General features: G+C 43.3%; 1 protein-coding gene across 4 annotated transcripts; it reads left to right on the top strand.

The window, feature by feature from the left end:
- Foxm1 (forkhead box M1) lies at positions 1–18,441 on the top strand. Of its 4 annotated transcripts, none has more exons than XM_013145148.3 (9): positions 1–188; positions 3,120–3,668; positions 4,277–4,428; positions 5,587–5,775; positions 7,802–7,930; positions 8,680–8,724; positions 9,281–9,350; positions 9,487–9,662; positions 16,494–18,441. In XM_013145148.3, the coding sequence occupies exons 2-9, from the start codon at positions 3,167–3,169 to the stop codon at positions 17,517–17,519; spliced, it is 2,289 nt and encodes a 762-aa protein (XP_013000602.1). In that variant the 5' UTR covers positions 1–188; positions 3,120–3,166; the 3' UTR covers positions 17,520–18,441. The 4 variants fall into 4 exon arrangements, with proteins under 4 accessions (XP_013000602.1, XP_013000601.1, XP_013000603.1 ...); XM_013145147.3 differs by having other exon boundaries at positions 9,278–9,350; XM_013145149.3 differs by lacking the exon at positions 8,680–8,724.
- Positions 18,442–18,542: the final 101 nt, after the last annotated feature.

The raw sequence follows: 18,542 nt of genomic DNA, 5'->3' as shown, positions 1-18,542 counted from the left end.
CGGCGCCAATTTCAAACAGCGGAACAAACCGAAAGCTGAGGTGCCGACCCTCGCCGGCCCGCCCGGGCCCCCTCCCCGCCGGGCTCCCGGGCTCCGGGCTCCCGGGCTCCCGTCCTGCCTGCACGGCCGGGGCCCGGCCGGCCTGCGAGCTCCGTGCTGGGCCCTGGGCGGCGGCGCCGCGGTCTAAGGTGAGCGGGGACAGGAAGGGGTCGGGCGGCAGGGCAGGCGGTAGGGGCAGCGGAGGACTGGGGCGCCCCGGGGGCGGCGGGGAGGTGGGTGCTGTGGGTGCGCTCAGCCAGGGTCGCGTTCGGGTGCGTTCGCCGCCTCCTCCTAGCGTCCTGACCTGCCCTGGAGTGCGACCTGCACCCGGCCGGCCTCAGCGATGCTCGGCTGGGTTTGACTTGAAGCTCCGACCTCCACCGCCCGCTCGCGGCACCGTGTAGTTAGGACAGGGTAGCAAGGCTGCCCAGTTTAGGGTGGCGACGGGGTGAGAGAAACACTTCGAAACCTCCCTGAGCCAGGCATTGCTGGCAATCAGGAAGAGGCTGGCCAAGGAGTGGAAGAGAAAGATTTAAGAGACTCGGTGGAAAGAAGGGAGCTGCTGACTGATGGGAAGAGGTAGGCCTGGCGGGACAGGAGGCAGAATTAAGACAGATTTGAAGTTAGAGAAACCTGAGATAGAAAGGAAAAGGAAGCAACAGCATGGGGATAAGCAGACGGCAAATATCAGAAAGTACAGTCATTTTTAGACATTTCTAAAAGAGAGACAACAGGTTGTTCCATTTCTCAAATGACCTCAAAATGGAGTGATAGAATTTTACTAATGCTAAGTTATTCCATATGTGTATAAAAATCAATGAAATACTTATAAAAAAGATTGTTTTGTTAGCATTTCAAAATCACCTCAGAGGCTGGTGTGGTGATGCACTCCTGTAATCCTAGCACTCTAGAGGCTGAGGCAAGAGGCAAGAGTTCAAAGTCAGACTAGGCTACAATGGGGGTTCAAAGCCAGCCTGAACTGCATAGAGAAACCCTGTCTTGAAAGAAAAAAAAAAAATCCAAAATCACCTCAGGATAATAATAGTAGCACATTCTAATAGTAAAGAAATAGGGGTTATATTATACTCTTGGTTCTGGGAGAGAAATTAATAAAGTAGCATGCTTACAAAATTAAAATATATATAGTCATATGCAAGTATTGAGATACCACTATATAAGTGTTTTTGCAAATTGTAAAAGAAAATAGCATTTTTAAACTGATTGTGGTGTTCCACACTTATAATCCCAACTCGGAAGGTTGAGACAAAAGGATCAAAGTTTGGACCAGTCTGGATAATTTAGCAAGACCCTATCTCACACTGGGGGTTTAGCTCAGCATCAGTGCCTGCTTGGCAAACACGAAATCTTGAGTTCCATCCCCGGTACCAAAAAAAAAAAAGACCCTATCTCAAAGTAAAAACAAAAAACAAAGAGCTGAAGGTGTAGCTTAGTAGCAGAGTGCTTGCCTAGCAAGTGTGAAGCCCTGAGTTGGATTCCCCAACACGAAAAATTAAAAATGCAAGAGTAATAGCCTGTAAAATGAAGTTTAGGCATACAATCTTTAAAACTTTCCCAGAAAGAATTAAAAGCATCATACCATGCCCATGTTTATAGCAGTTTGTAATAGCCAAATATTGGAAACAGTGCAGATACCCAGCAACCATTGAATGGATAAAGAAAATGTGGTTTTTAATATAGTGGAATACTACTCAGCCATATAGAAGGATAAATTTTGGACATTTCTAGGTAAATGGATGTGCCTCGAGACCATTCTCTTGAGCGAAAGAAATAGAATACATGTGTGAAAATCACATTGTTTCTCTGGTGTGAGAAATTGAAAGTGTAAATAAGGACCAAAATGTGTAATAGAGGAAGAAATAGAGGGAAGGGAAACTAGAGTAGTGGGGAGGGGGAAAGGAAAAGAAAAATGAGAAAGGAAGGAAAACGTGGAAACAGCTTTTGTGAATAAGAAGAGTTAAGGATAGGGAAAAGGGAAAAAGAAAGAATCAAGATGTAGCCTGTACAAGTACAAATTCCCTATGATTGTGACCATTATGTATACCTAAAATGTACCAATGAACTTAATTAAAAAAAACTTTACCTTGGGTTACCATCGGTCGTATGACATCTTGTGAAATGGGAGGTGACTTCTGCAGTAGTGTGGTAACAGTGCGATACTACAGTTGGCCTCTGCTCCCTGATTCTGTGGGTACTGATCCTATCATTTACAAAGTAAGAGGACATCAAAATATAAAGGATTTATCGGGAAGGCATTAGTGGATCAGAGTTTTGTCTAGGACTCTAATTACCATTTGTTTTATTCTAGCATCTTCAATTCCTGTCCCTGTAGTCTTTACATGTGATTGGTATATATTATAGTAGAGAATAATAGATATTTCCATGTTTTTGTAGATGTCTCACTCATACTTTTGGCTGTCTCTAACCCAGTGTCACTTTCCCCCCTAGAATTGTTTCTGTGTGCTATACATGGTTTTAACTTTCTTTGATTGGTAGGGCTCATCATCAGGAGCATTCACTGGGGCCTTTGGGCTCGTGCTCTTGCCATACATGCAGAGGACACCTTCTAAGAGAACTGCACATGGGAGGACTGGGGAAGGGAAGTAAAAGGAATTTAGATGTGTTATTTGGATGCACCAACTCCCCGTGACGAATGTAATTGTTATGTACTACAAACATGTACTTGTAAACTTTTTTTTTGTCTTTTTGAGACAGGGTTTTGCTATGTAGTTCAGGCTGGCTTCTAACTCATTTTGTAGTTCAGGATGGTCTCAAATTTGCAATGATCCTCATGCCTTAGCCTCCTGAGTACTGCAATTACAGGCCTGTACCACCATGTCCTGCTTGTAAACATTTTTAAAAATTAAATAAATAATAGGGGCTGGGGATTTAGCTCAGTGGCATAAGCGCCTGCCTTGCAAGCAGGCAGTCGTGAGTTTGATCCCTGGTACCGATAAAAAACAAAAAAACGAAAAAAGACCCCCCCCCCAATAAATAAATAATAAAAGAATTTTCTTGGCCCAGCAAATCCCTGACTTTCTGCTTCTCTTTGCACTTTGCAGGGCCCATGCTTGTGATTCTCAATGGAGAGTGAAAGCGCAAATTCAGAATGAAAACCAGCCCCCATCGGCCCCTGATTCTCAAAAGACGGAGGCTTCCCCTTCCTGTTCAGAATGCTGCAGCTGAAACATCTGAGGAGGAGTCTAATAGACCTCCTGCCCAAAAGGATCCTAGTCAAGCACTGGCCTCCAAGGAGGTGGCAGAGTCCAGCTCTTGCAAGCTCCCGGCTGGGATCAAGATTATTAATCACCCCACCATGCCCAACACACAAGTGGTGGCCATCCCCAGCAATGCCGATACCCAGAGCATCATCACAGTGCTGACTGCCAAAGGAAAAGAGAGTGGCAGCAGTGGGCCCAATAAATTCATCCTTATTAGCTGTGGAGGAGCCCCAACTGGCTCTCCAGGACCCCAGCCGCAAGCCCAAAGCAGCAATGATTCCAAGAGGACAGACGTGCTCACTGAGAAGTTGGGACCAAAGCCTGCAGCTAGGGATGTGAATATTCCTAGACCATCTGGAGGCCATCCAGGACTCTGTCGAGAGAGCTGTGGTATGTGGTCTGCAGGGCAAGGGGTTAGGAGCCTGGCTTTTTCTCTGGTGGTAAGGCTTGCAGCAGTCAGTCTTATTGCCTGCAACAGATAGATGTCCAGTTTGAACATGGGGAAAGTCTCATCTCTTCATCCTGAAGCCTTGAGCAGAGCCTTGTGTGCACAGTTGAATGAATTACAATTATGAATTACACTGTGAATTACACTATGGTTTCCTTAAATGTATTGTAAGGAATTTTTCATCATTTGTTTATTCTTTCTGTTGGCCTTCTAAGGAGGTTAATCTTTCTCCATGTGAATAAAAGGAGTAAACTGAAACATGAGGAAAAATGGCTTTTTAATAGCTATTCCATAACCTATGTATTAGGCTGCCTTTGATGATATCTAAGGTTCATTATAGCTCATACTGAAATGTAATTTGAATTACATGTCTGAATTTGTCCTGAAACCCCCAGTGGGGCAGAGTAACTCAGAGCCACAGTAGAGTCCCCATGTGTTCCCTGTCCTAAGGGTGGCAACAGGAGGAGTGATCCCTGACCACCAACTTTAGTAGGCATGCTGGACATCTGAGTGGCCAGCTAAGTGGGGTCTTGGTTTGTTTCCTATCTAGCTAGCAACAAGGCATCAGGCTGCACTCTGGACAACAACCTGACCAACATCCAGTGGCTTGGGAAGATGAATTCTGATAGACTGGACTCCAGCAGCATCAAGCAGGAAGTGGAGGAGAAGGAGAACTGTCACCTGCAGCAGAGTCAGGTCAAGGTGAACCAATGCGTCCCTCACTAGGGAATCAGAGTGAGTGCAGGATAGTATTCCATGTCCTGGTATCAGTGCTCTTCTCAGTGCTATTCTGTAGAACTTTGAGCTGTTTTTGCCTGGGGTCTTTTTCTCCCCTCTGTGACATTTTCTTGAGGGCAGATTCCCTTGGCTTTTTCTGTATTTCTCTGAGCACTGGGTTTGATATTCTGTCCTTAGTAGGTCCTCTGTAAGTATTCAGGAAGTGATTATAACAAGTCTTAGTTTGAGATACTGCTTGAACTTCACTGAGATGTAGTAAGAGTATGAGTGGAATACAACATCTTTAACAATATAGGTTTATTAGATAATATACTGTAATAGTAGAAGCAAAAGTGATTTATTTAACAAAATAAGCAATCAAAATTGACCTAAGCCAATAGTATAGTCTGGGTTGGTTTTCTTTGTTCATAGTTGCCAGTGTTACATGCAGATACACTGGTAGGTTCTCTTATATATACCCTTTAACCCTTAATCAACAATCTTTTAAAAGTAAAAATGTAAGCCAAGTATGGCAGTGCAAACTCGTAATCCCAGCACCCTGGGAGGCTGAGGCAGCAGGATCACTGTGAGTTTGAGGCCAGCCTAGACTATATAGAGAGACCTTGTCTCAAACAGAAAAAAGGTGATTGGTCACATCTTTGCCCAAGATTTAGGCAAGTGTGGGCTTTAAAGACATTTTTTTCTGCCCTGTACTCTTGAGAATATTTTTCTCATACAGACACTCAAATGAGGTGGATTTATTCACATTACCTCAGAAGAAATGGGACTAAAACGTAGGTTACTTGATCTGCAAGTTCTGAAAAATGGGCATGAATTACTATAATATCAGTGCTTTGAGCATTTTGAATTAGAAAGGATTGGGCTTTTCCTTGTTACTGGGTTATATTTTCAAGAAAAGCAGTCCGCTCCTTACTTACTTGAGTTTAGACTAGATTATACTTAAGATTCTCCCCAGTCCTAAAAGTGTGTACCGCTGAGGAACAGTGATCTCAGCTGAGTTTGTTCCTAGTACATTTCTAGGAAGTAAAGTTCTCAAGGGGCTATGGTTGGTGGGGGTTTAGTTCTTGTGAACACTCTTGTGTCATTTCTCTTCTCTTTCCCTGTGGCTCTCGGACCCCTCAGGAGGAGCCTGTGGGCACATCAACACCCTGGCAGGACTCTGTGTCCGAAAGACCGCCTTACTCTTACATGGCTATGATACAGTTCGCCATCAACAGCACGGAGAGGAAGCGCATGACCTTGAAGGATATTTACACTTGGATCGAGGACCACTTCCCCTATTTTAAGCACATTGCCAAGCCAGGCTGGAAGGTAATCTGTCCCATCCAGTGAGTGCTGCGGCCACTGCAGCCCCACATCATGTACTTGGCGCTGCACTAGAGTCTGTGTGGTGCTCTGGGACAGTGGGGAAGTAAAGAGGCTCAAACATTAAGCAGATGCATCTTGTGGACTGTGGCTTGATCCTACTGAATCTAGGCAAAAACCATAAAAGTTCTGTATCCACTTTATCTTTTACTAAAGATCTTAATGAAAAAAAGAAACCCGAACCTCATAATCCCATGATTTCATCTAAAACATCACATTTCTAATGGTCAGGGCTTTTCTTCACTTTATGTGTGAATCACTGAAATGGGAATTGATGTAGCTCACATGATTGGCTGGTGTTGGAACCACAAATTCAGTCTTGTTTGTTGTTTTTTTTTTTAGACAATCTGGGCTTGAACTCACTCTAATCCCAGGAGCATAACTCCACAACTTTGGCACAACTCCAAACTGAGGATGTTCTGTTTTGTTTTGATTTTCTCCACAGTAGAACTCTGCACACATCAACTTAATTTCCAAGTTTCCTAGTTTGTCTCATGCACCTATCTTGCTATTGATTATTACTTCACAGTCTCACTCTACTTTTGTAGCCCTTTATGATCTCTCCTTCTCCACCCCTTGTCTTTTCACTTTCTCTCTTTGTTTTTGTGTTTTTCAAAGTTTCACTATGTAATTCAGTCTAGCCTTGAACTCCCTTTGTAACCCAGGCTGGCCTTGAATTCACAGTGATCCTCCTGTCTCAGCCTCCCAAGTTCTGGGATTACAGGTATGTACCACCACCTCTGGACACTTTCTCTTTTTGTGTTGCTGAGCATGGAATCCAGGTCTTCACATATACTAGACAAACACTGCCACTGAGCTATATCTCCAGTCCTTTTCGAGACAGATTCTCATTAAATGACCAGAGTAGACTTTAACTTTCAATTCTTCTCAGCCTCTTGAGTACCTAGATTAAAGGCATACATCACTACACTTGGCTTTCAGTAAAATCTTTTCCTTGAGCTGGAGGTGTTGTATACCTATTTTATAGCAGTTGGAAGGCTGAGGCAGAAGATCACCAAGGCTATGTAGCATGTTCAAAGCCAATTTGAACTATAAAGTAAGACCCTGTTTCAAACAAAAATAAACTCAAAAATCAAATATTTTCATGAGTCTTTTGCATAGAAGTAGGATTTGCTCATAGGCATATAATCAGAGATAGAGTATTTATCTAGCGTATGCCAAGTCCCAGATTTGAGCTCTAGCAACACAAATGCACACATATACACAAGTATACACACAAAAGAGAAAGAAAAGAGGAGAGAGAGAAAGCAAGGAAAGAAAGAAAAGAAATGGAATTTGCCAGGAAAAATGATTCCCTCGACTTGCGCTGGGACCAACATGTCTTTTTGTACAGGATCAGCTATCCAACCCCCACTGAAAACCTGACTGTGGATATCAAGGCTTGGTCATATCTGATCCCCAGATGGCTATGTCCCCAGATCCCAAACCCAGACTTTCCTCCTGTCCCGTTAGATCTTTCTCTTTGGACTGTGGGGTGCACAGCAGTTTCCTCATTTCTTCGTGATGCTGAAGTTGCTGACAATGTATCTGATTCTGGAAGAGGGCTGTCCTGCCACCTCAGCTGCCTAGCTCAGTCTGTCTCTGCTCTCTCCACATAAACGTCAAGGCAGAGCTGACTGGTGTAAATGTACAAGGTTCTCCTTTTCACCCTGATCGTGTACTGTGATGGAGAAAGGGAAGACACGGAGGCTTCTGGCCTGTGTCGGTGTGGGCCATGAGGCGGCCAAGGTCTTTATCAACAACCTAGGGAGCAGCACTCTCCTTTGCTCTGATGGGATAGATGGGTGTGGCTGAGGTGTCAGCTCTGTGGTGTGAGAGTTGGAGCCAACAGCTGCGGTCACAAGAATTCTGGACAAAACCTGTGTTGAGGAGAAAAAAGAGGTCCATAAGTTTCAAAGGTAATGTTTTTGAAGCTAAGTAGCTGACAGTTGGTTGCCTTTCTGTCTTGCAGAATTCTATTCGCCACAACCTTTCTCTTCATGACATGTTTGTTCGGGAAACGTCTGCCAATGGCAAGGTCTCCTTTTGGACCATTCATCCCAGTGCAAATAGATTCTTGACTTTGGACCAGGTGTTTAAGGTGAGTGTCTTGGTTTTGACTATTTAGGGTTAGTATTGGGGGTCGTGATGGCCATCTCAAGGGACAAGGTGTCGTTGGATGCTCTGTTTAATAGGAGAAAGTTAGGGGCCACCCAGTTACCAAATGACACACTTTTGTGCTAGACTTGGAAAGACCATTGTGATCTAAAATAGAGGACTTCTCAGGGTAATGTTTTCTTGGCTCCTCTATGAATAAGAATTATCTGGGACACTTTTTACCATATAGCTTTCCAGGCCCATCTCTTGGGGCTCCTGAGGGGATCTGATGGGACCAGGAATTTTTAAAATTTAATTTAATTTTATCCTATTTAATTGTTGTTGTTTTGGAGACAGGGTTTTTGTAGTTCAGGCTGACTTTGAACTCGCTGCAATCCTCATGTGCCTCAACTTGTCATGTGTTGGGTCTACAGGTGTGTGCCCCAGGAATTTGTATTTTTAGAAGTATCTTAGGTGATTCTTATAGAGAAAGACTGAGAAACTTTGCTCTCAAAAAAAGGCCTTCAGACTAACGACCAGAAACTGAGCCCCCACAGCATCTTTTTAGAAAGAAACTGTTATTTTGGGACTTGGCTGCTGGTAACTGTGCCATCCTTCTGGGAAGGACATTGTCCAGGTTCTCTCTCAGCATCCATTGGGAATAGATTTCTTCCCAGTCTGTTGAGGTTGACCATGCTGATGATAACTTCATACTTCATCTCATTTCTCTCCCACGATGCTCGGTTGCCATAGCCACTGGACCCAGGCTCTCCACAATCGCCCGAGCACTTGGAATCAGTAAGATTCTCTCTTTCTGGCTCGGGGCTTGACCTTGCTTCCTTTCACTGCTTAGCATGGCTTTCATGGACAGAGACAAGCTGTGACCCAGGGAGGGCGGCCTACGGCTATGTGACTGCCAGCCCTAAATACACAGGACCCCGAGGCTTCTGGGAGTGAGGAACATGTGGCTGCTGGGCACTTGCCCATATCTCCTTCCCCTTCGTGGGCAGCATAGAGAAGGACACGCCACTGATGGCACTTTGTTTTCTCACTTTCCTGCCTGACTTTTCCTTGCCACTCGGATAGCTACACACTTCAGCATCCCTGGGTGAGGCCTGTAGGGGTGATGTAGGGGTGATGGAGGACACTCCTGCCACTGTGTGTGGTATGCTGTGCACCTTCCCCGGAAGCAGGGCTTGAGAGATTATGCTCACCTGCATTCATACTGCCCCCCCAGGCCTGCTTTTTCTTCCTGGGCTGTTGGTTGGCCCAGGTGCCCCAGCTTAACTTGGTGGGGTCTACTGTCCTCTCTGATTAACTCAGGTTTCTTTCTCTCCCCATCTGCCACAAGCAGCAGCAGAAGCGGCCCAATGCTGAGCTCCGCCGGAATGTGACCATCAAAACTGAACTTCCACTGGGCACACGTGAGTGTGGGAGGCTTCATTCAAGGGACATAACTTAGGGAATCAGTCTCAGAAATTCTGTTCCCAACTCAAAGGGAAGGAGAACAGGTAAGGGTGACCCTGGCCCTTGCCCCTAATCTCTTCTGTTTCCTCCTAGGGAGGAAGATGAAGCCACTGCTGCCACGGGTCAACTCCTACCTGGTGCCCATCCAGTTCCCAGTGAATCAGTCCCTTGTGTTGCAGCCCACAGTGAAGGTGCCGCTGCCCCTGGCGGCTTCACTCATGAGCTCAGAGCTAGCCCGCCATAGCAAGCGCGTCCGCATTGCCCCTAAGGTGAGTGTTTGCTATTTCATTGTTATACCTATACCTTGTGCAGCATCCTGCCAGGTGTTTCCTGAGAAGTTTATAAACATAGTTGGGTAGACAAAACAAAAACATAGGAAACTTTAATAATATAAGAGCTTAAAAAGAATTTAGCTTACAATGTAAATGGTATCAGAAGGGCCATAAATGATGAGTTTGTAAGAGTGCAGACTGGGGTGCTTATATGATAGCTTGGCAAGAAGAGTCCCGGAAGAGTTCCCAGGGGGACAGATACTGGAATGAAGTGGAGTTGGGCAGCCCACAGGGATGGTGAGGAGGATGCTGCTGGATAGTGCTATGGAGGCAGCACATGCCAGTGTGCACCTGCTGGGAGCAGAGCAAATGGTCCCCCTTGCTCAGGGCATCTCAGCCTCCGTCCTGTTGACATTCAGACTGGAGAATTCTTTGTGGAGTTGGAGGGTGTGATCTTGCTTTGTTTTCCTCTCTAGATGCTACCAGCTGTCTACTTGGGGGGAAATTGCTCCTGGTCCAGCATCTCTGGTCTAGTTTGGGGGAAGGTGAGGTGGGTTAGCTAAGGGCTTACAGTGATGGATCAAGTCTGGGCTAACCCTCAGGAGATGGTTTTTTTTTTTTTTTTTTTTTTTTTTTAATTTTATTTAAGGAGAAAAAAGAAAAAAAAATAGAAAAATGGTACAAGTTATACAGAATTTCAGAAAAAATTAACAGTAGGAAATCATTAGTTAATTACATATTGTCATCTTAGAAATAGTTGTTCAAGTTACAAAATTAAAGCATATAGAGGGGATTTTCAAACAGTGAGACTGCAAACAGTTTTGTTCAATGATCCAACAAAACTCAGTAATATGGTTATCTTATACACTTAAATATATATGCAGTTATAACCTTTAGAGCACTTTCTTTTCCTTTCTTTTGTACAATGACAATTACACATTTTGGGTTTTATTACTTCCACAGTTCTTATTACTTTTTGTTTGAAGAAAGTAAAACCAAATGTGACATAACAGGACAGAGTCAGTCAAATCAAAAGGATGGACATAATACATAATGTAAAAACAAAATACACGGTGATCAACAATGGTTACCGTAATGTCTCTTGCTACTTTAAAAAGAATTGCCTATATCATCAGTTATAATAAAATTGAATAAAAGGGTAAAGAACAAGACCAATAAAACCAAAACATTGGAGACATTACAGGACTTCAAAAGAAGATAATAGTCAATCAGAATGGGTGTCATAATGAATCTTATGGTCTTCACAGTTTTGCCTATACTTTCAAACTTGGTACTATCAAGCATAACAATAGAGGAAAATCGATCAAAACGAGATGGTGAGAGCAATACAGAGTTTCAAATCAAGTTAATAGGAAATCAATGTGGGTTACTATAATATATCCTGCTATTTTTTATTTATTTTTCCCTTAATTAAAAGGATAAAAGTAGGGGCTGGGGATTTAGCTCAGCGGCATAAGCACCTGCCTTGCAAGCAGGCAGTCGTGAGTTCGATGCCTGGTACCGATAGAAAGGAAAAACACCAAAAAAAAAGGATAAAAGTGAAAAAGTAGATAATAAAAAGGAGATTGAGATAAAAAAGAGGGCATAACAACAAAACAGCGCAGGTCAAAACATAGCCATTTAAGCAAAATAGTGTTTCACCACAAGATAATCTCGACATAAAAGTAGTTACCATAGTGTCTCTTTCCTTAAAATCTTTGGGTATAACTTCGTATACTGTAGCATCAAACATATCAAGATAATGTAAAACCGTTCAAGAGAATGACAGTATTATAGGGTATTTAGAATCAACTAACAGAAAATGAACAATGGTTTCTGTATAATCTCCTTGTCTATAAAAGTTTTTGTTTATATTACATATAATAAAATCCAATAAGATACAACAGGTTAAAACCGATGGAGACAAAAGAACAAAAGTTTGATGGGACTTCAAAACAAGAGGATATTAAATCAGCACTACCTATTATGATGTCTTGTTTTCTCCAAAATGGCTGTTCCTACCATCCAGCCTTCTCTGCCTCATTTCTGTTGAGCTCTTTTTCTGTCGTTAGTTGTCAGGTTGTCTTCTTCATTTTGCTTTCTGCTCCATTCATTGTGGCCTCTCTGCCACTGTTCTGGAATCTTTGTATTTTTCATTTTTAGAATATCCCGCAGTAACCTCTGTAGAGTTGAATTGGTGATTGCAAATTCCCCTAGTTCCTCTTTATCCTGGAAGCACCTTGTTTCTCCACTAATTTCTAGGGACAGTTGTGCAGGATATATCAATCTTGGCTGGAGGTTATTATCTTTCTTTCTTTTTTTTTTTTTTTATCATCTTTCAAAGCTTGAATTATTTCCCCCCACGCTCTTCGTGATTTGATGGTTTGTGCCCAGAAGTCTGCTGTAATTCTGATGGGTGTTCCCTTGTAAATAATCTGTTTCTTGTCTCTGACGGCTTTTAATATTCTGTTCTTATATTGGATTTCTGGAATTTTGATTATTATATGTCTGGGTATAGCTCTGTTTGGGTTATAGGTGGCTGGTTATGCCTCATACATCTGAGTATCTTTACCTTTTGCTAAATTAGGGAAATTCTCCTGGATTATTTCTGTGAATAGCTTTTGTAGTTCATTTGTTTGTGTCCCTACTTCTTCTTTTATGTTCTTAATTCTTAAGTTATTGATCCTCTTATCATCTTCTAGCCTTTGTATTATTGCTGTTTATTTTCTTGTTATTTTTAAGAAGTTTTTCATTTCATGCTCCCACCTTACAAATCTGTCCTCCAGTTCTGATAATCTATCCTTAGTTTCTTTCAAGCTGTTATGCCAGCTTTCAATAGAGTTTTTAGTTTCCTGGTAATCTCTTTGAACCTGCTTCACGTATTCTATGTTTTCTCTATTTTCTCCATCAAACAATTCTCCCCTTTTTTTCTGTTCTTCTATTCCACCATCTGTTTTTTCTTGGGTGGTGCTTAGCATTTCTCTAATTATTCTACCTCTTGCTTTATTTCATTATATACTTCGTGTTTGTTTGTTTTTGTTTTTTTGTTTTTTTTTTTTTTTTTTTTTGGTCTTTTTCGTTTTTACCGGTACCAGGGATTGAACTCACAACTGCCTGCTTCCAAGGCAGGCGCTTATGCCACTGAGCTAAATCCCCAGCCCCTATACTTCATTTTTGAACTCATCTATGAGGCTCTGGAAATACCACTTTATGTCTATTGGTGCCGTGTCCGATATTGCATGTTTTCTGCCTTTATTCTCTTTTGCATTTACCTTTCTTGGATCAGTGTTCTCAGGATTGGGGACTGAGGACCCTTTCTTGTTGCTCCCTTTTCCCATACTTTTTTTTTGTTTTGTTTTTGTTTTTTGTCTTTTTCATTTTTATCAGTACCAGGGATCGAACTCACGACCGCCTGCTTGCAAGTTGCAAGGCAGGCGCTTATGCCGCTGAGCTAAATCCCCAGCCCCTTCCCATACTTTTTGTTCCTTCCATACAAGCATATGTAGGAGGCCCAGTTTTTTTTTTTTTTTTTTTTTTTTTTTTTTTTTCTCTTTGTCTGTTACAGTTTGTTTGAATCACACTGGCTAGGTGATCCCACCCACTGCAGTGTACTAGGGAGACACAGACCTGGGCAGCCTCTGCTGGGCCATCCCTCCAGGTCAATCTAGTGAAGGCTTTACTGCTAGGGTGCACTGCCAGGCACAGGGACCTGATTTGGGCTAACCTACTGGATATTAGTCCGTGGCGTCACCAGGCCAAGCGCTCCCCACCAATCCCGCTTGAGAGGGGAATATGTGACTAAAGTCACTGCAGGGCCCTGTTCCGGCTAGTCTGTCTGGTCCCAGAATGTCCTTTGTTAGAGCCTCCTAGTCTATGAAAGGGTCCCCATTTCTCTTACTCACCGCAGGTCTATGCAGGGCTCCCTGCCAGTCCCACTCTCAACGCCATTTGGTTCGCCGATTCCCGATCTCGTGTCTCTCTCCCTGCCATGTGGACGCAGTAGCAGCAGCAGGAAATTCAAATCGCAGCTTCCAATGGCGCGGGATCCAGCCTCTGCGCTGAGATTTTATCTGTTCCTGGTATAGCATCAGGATTGCATTTCCAGTTGGTTTCTCTCAGCTTAGTTTGTTCCTGGGTTGGCAGGGTACATCTCCCCTCGCTTAGGACTCCTCACAGGGCACCACTCCTGGATTCTAAGCTGGTAATCTCAGAGAGCCTCCGTGGCTGCTGTTATTTGTCTGCCATGTTCTCCCGGAAGTCAGGAGATGGTTTTGTGAGAGAGGCTAATGTATAACCAAAGTAAAAGGCCTCTCTTTTCTTTCTTTCTTTCTTTCTTTTTTTTTTTTTCATAAAGAAAAGGAGTTTATTTAGTTTGCTGTTCTGGAGATCCAAGAACACGTCACTTGCATAGGCTTCTTGTAAGCTTTTCTTTTTAATTTTTATTTAAGGAGAAAAAGAAACAACAGAAAAAGGGTACAAGTTATACAGAAATTCAGAAAAAATAAACAGTAGGAAATCACTAGTTAATAGATTACTTATTGTTATCTTAGAAATAATGGTTCAAGTTACAAAATTAAAGCATGTAAAGTGGACTTTCAAACGGTGAGGAAAAGGCCTCTCTTTTTAGTGAGATGGAAATAGCATGGGCTTGAGTTTAGAGAAAGTTGGGTTTGATTTCTTTCTTTCTTTTTTTTTGGTACTAGGGATCAAGCTCACAACCTTGAGCTTGCCAGGCAGGCACTTATGCCACTGAGCTAAATCCCTGACCTGCTTTAATTTTTTAATTTAAAAATATTTTTAGGACTAGGATGTAGCATAGTGGTTAATAGCATACTTTCTTAACATGTATAAAGCCCCTAGGTTCAGTCCCTAGCATTGCAAAATAAATAAGAGGAAAGATATTGGAGCCCAAGAGTTCAGGGCCAGACTGGACAAAATAGCAATGCCCTGTCTCTTCAAAGAAAAGAAAAAACAAGATAACAGATGTCAGTAATCTAGTAAGTTTTATTCTGTATTTTGATCCATGCTTTTAATGTAATGTGTATATATAGTGATAGCCATTTTATTTGTATACATACAGCAGAGAATATTGAGAATGTGATCACAATATATATACTTCTCTTCATCTTTTTTTTAACTTGAGATATGTTCCTCAGTCTCCTGGGTAGCTGAGTTTACAAGCATGTGCTACAGGCCTGCTTTTCACTTGAGGTTTGTTTGCTTTTATTTTTATTTTTTTAAGAGAGGGTTGCACTGGGTAACCCAGGCTGGGCTTGATCTTCCTATGCCTCTTACTTGGTGTTCTCTTATTTTAGCCTCCTGGGAGCTACGATTACAGGCCTGTGCCTGCCCCACTCATCTTTTTCTAGTGCTGCAAGACACAGAAGTTCTTCTGAGTCACTTGCCTTAGTTCTACTTCATTATTTTTTCATGTCCACATAATATGTCATAGTGTAGCCATATGAATTTCTCCAAGTTCCACATGTATAGGCACATTTGGCTTTTAGAGTTTTGGTCTGTGTAAATACTTTCTTACTGGTGCTTTTATGTCTCAGGGATAGAGCCCCAACATGAGATTGTAAAAGTGTCTTAAATTATAATATAATAAATATTGGGGCTGGGGATTTAGCTCAGCGGCATAAGCACCTGCCTTGCAAGCAGGCAGTCATGAGTTCGATTCCTGGTACCGATAAAAAGGAAAAAGACAAAAAAAAAAAAATTATAATAAATATTGTAAGATTGTGTTCCCAGAACAACTGTAGATATTTCCATTTCAACCAGCAATAGATGACAAGATCTGTATTATTGTTAGCAATTGATATTATTAGTCTTTTTGGTATTTGCCAGTCCAGTGTGTGTGACTATCTCATTATTAATTTTATCTTTATAAGTAAGTTTGAGCACCTTCTCTTTACGTCTGGTCACTTGGAACAACCTCTGTTGCTCCTTTGTGTATACTGCCCATTTGCTGCAGAATCTGGTTATTAATTTGTGAGAGCTCTTTGTTGCTAAAACATTAACCTCTGTCCTTTATAATGATATTTTCTTGGTTTCATTGTTTGTTTCTTAACTTTCTTTATAAGTGGCCACAGTAAAATTTTAAATTTTTATGTAGTGAAATTTTTCTCTCTTTTACATGGCACACACTTGTAATCCCAGCACTTGGGAGGCTGAGACAGGAGGATTATTGTGAGTTTGAGGCCATCTTGGGCTACCTAGTGAGCTCAAGGCCAGCCTGAATTACACAGGAAGACCGTCTCAGAAAAAAAAAAACGGTCATTATACCTCCATATTATACACATAGTCTCCTAAATTCTCTTTTAGAATTTGTGTGGTTTTCACATTTTAATTTTTGCATTTACCTCTTCATATTCATGGGTTCAATGTCCAGCACACCCCACCCCCCCGCAAAAGAAAAGTTTGTCTACATTGTAAAGTAGATTACTCTTTTTTTTTTTCTTTTTGTACAAGAGATTATTCCCAGGGCTTCGTGCTTGCTGAATGTGTGCTCTGCCACTGAGCTACACCTGTGGCCCCAATTCTCTCATCTTTACCCCAGAAGGAAAGTACCACCTTCATTATATATTATATTTTCATACTTAAAATTTTTTAACACTTTCAAAAGACAAAAGAGCTAGAGGGGTAGCTCAGTAGTAGGTCACTCACTTGGGATGCAATCCCCAGCATCAAAATGAATGAATGAATGAATGAATGAATGAATGAAATTAAGAAACAAGAGAATCAACACCGTATGTCACATGTGATATCCTGCCTGGTGCTAGTGGGTTGAACATGAACCTGTTATTTTGCCCCCCACTACCGTTTCAGGTACTGTTGGCTGATGAGGGCATAGCCCCTCTTCCTGCTGCTGGACCAGTGAAGGAGGAGAAACCCCTGCTGGAAGAAGGGCTGTTACCTTTGTTTCCAGTTCAGTCTATCAAGGAAGAAGAAACCCAGCCTGAGGAGGACGTGCCCCACTTAGGGAGACCCATCAAAGTGGAAAGCCCTTCCTTGGAGGAGTGGCCCTCTCCATTCCCATCTTTCAAAGAAGAGGCATCTCACTCCTGGGAGGATTCATCCTGCTCTCCCACTCCAAAGCCCAAGAAGTCCTACAGTGAACTCAAGTCCCCAGCACGACGTGTCTCAGAAATGCTCGTGATTAAACGAAGGGAGAGAAGGGAGATGAGCCGATCTCGAAGGAAACAGCACCTGTTGCCTCCCTGTGTGGATGAGCCTGAGCTTGTCTTCTCAGAGGGCCCCAGCACATCTCGACAAGCTGCAGAGCCTCCTGTCCTGACAGAGTCCACAGAGCCTGCCCCTCAGCATGGCTGCCCCCAGGAGGAGGGAGGACCTTTTAAGACCCCTATTAAGGAGATGCTGCCCATTTCCTCCACCCCAAGTAAATCTCTCCTCCCCCAAACCCCTGAAACCTGGAGGCTCACACCTCCTGCCAAAGTGAGGGGGCTGGATTTCAGCCCAGTGCAAACTTCCCAGGGCACCTTTGGCCCTTTGCCTGACTCCCTGGGGCTTATGGATCTGAGCACCACGCCACTGAAAAGTATTCCCCTCTTTGACTCACCCCGAGAGCTCCTCAATTCAGAACCCTTTGACCTTGCTTCTGACCTCTTTGGCAGCTCTTGCCCCTCAGATCTGGAAGTCCCCAAGCCAGGCTCTCCAGAACCACAAGCTCCCAGCCTTTCAGCCAACTATTCTCTGACAGAAGGCCTAGTTCTAGACACAATGAATGATAGCCTGAGCAAGATCCTGTTGAACATCAGCTTCCCTGGCCAGGAGGAGGACCCCTTGGGCCCTGACAACATTAACTGGTCTCAGTTCATGCCTGAACTACACTAGAGGCTGCTTGACCCTTACACTCAAGATACCCACCATTCCAGGAGGCGTTCATGTGGCTGGGCAGTCCCATGCTCGGGACATGCCATACCCTCTGAAGACTGCAGGCAAGGACTGCACCAGCCTGGTGATGCAAAGGCAACAGTCACACTCTAGCTACTGCTGGGTCTTTGCATGAGTAGAATATGCAGCTGGTCTCTGGATAGAGTGATCTATCTCTCTGCCTGCCAGGAGCTGAAGACAGCAATGCAAAAGCAGTGGTGGAAAGGGACTAAGAATTCCCCACATCATTTCCATTCTGTGTCCTGCAGTTTTGCTTTCCCTGCTTGCGGGGTGGCCTTTGTAAATAGTATACATTTTCCAAATTACCCTTTAATTATAAATGAAAGTTTGAGGTGGGTAGGATGATGGGGAGTTTCCGTTTGCTTCTGTACCTTGCTTTGCTTCCTTGAGGGAGAGGACCTGCAGTGCACGGTTGCTTCTAGGCCCAAGGGTTCTTTTCTGTGGGCAGCTAGACATTTCTCCCAGTCACATCTGCTTGGCAAGGTCCCTCAGATTTCCCTGCCCTCCACCTCCCAGTGTTCCAAGTCAGCTTTCCTGCAAGAAGAAATCTGATTTAAAAGGTCTTATATTGAGTTAAGAATTGGATTTGGAGATGGAATGGTTGCATCTGAAGCAGAGTGGAACCCAAATGTGCCCCGTTAAGACATTTCTCTGATAATGTCCGTAATCATGCCAGGGAGACTTGCATGGACGAGGACTCAGGTGGAGGTTTGAGAAGGCAGAAAGGACCCCTCACCTGCCTGGTGTCCTTAGTTTGTATTGCAGCTTTGCAAAGAGCTACCTTATGCACTAGCTGGCTGCCTGTGTGAGCCAGCTCAAGAACACTACCACAACTACCTACTGAATAAAATCCAGGGTGGAACTGCTGGTCTCTGTGCTCTGTCAGGGTCTGGAAGGGATGGAAGGAGGATTGGTATCAAAACTGATAATGGGAAGAGGCAAGGCCTGCAGCTGCCATGGGAA

The sequence above is a fragment of the Cavia porcellus genome, unplaced genomic scaffold (assembly GCF_034190915.1).
Source record: "Cavia porcellus strain 051 isolate PalLab524CR breed Dunkin Hartley unplaced genomic scaffold, mCavPor4.1 scaffold_27, whole genome shotgun sequence".
NCBI lineage: Eukaryota > Metazoa > Chordata > Mammalia > Rodentia > Caviidae > Cavia > Cavia porcellus.
This window is presented reverse-complemented; position numbering and strand designations above follow the sequence as displayed.

Excerpts from the sequence above, each read along its gene's own strand:
- Foxm1 (XM_013145147.3), top strand. The coding sequence starts at position 3,167 with ATGAAAACCAGCCCCCATCGGCCCCTGATTCTCAAAAGACGGAGGCTT. Across the intron at positions 4,429-5,586 it reads TGCAGCAGAGTCAGGTCAAG|GAGGAGCCTGTGGGCACATC; the intron begins GTGAACCAATGC and ends CGGACCCCTCAG. Across the intron at positions 7,931-8,679 it reads CTTTGGACCAGGTGTTTAAG|CCACTGGACCCAGGCTCTCC; the intron begins GTGAGTGTCTTG and ends CGGTTGCCATAG.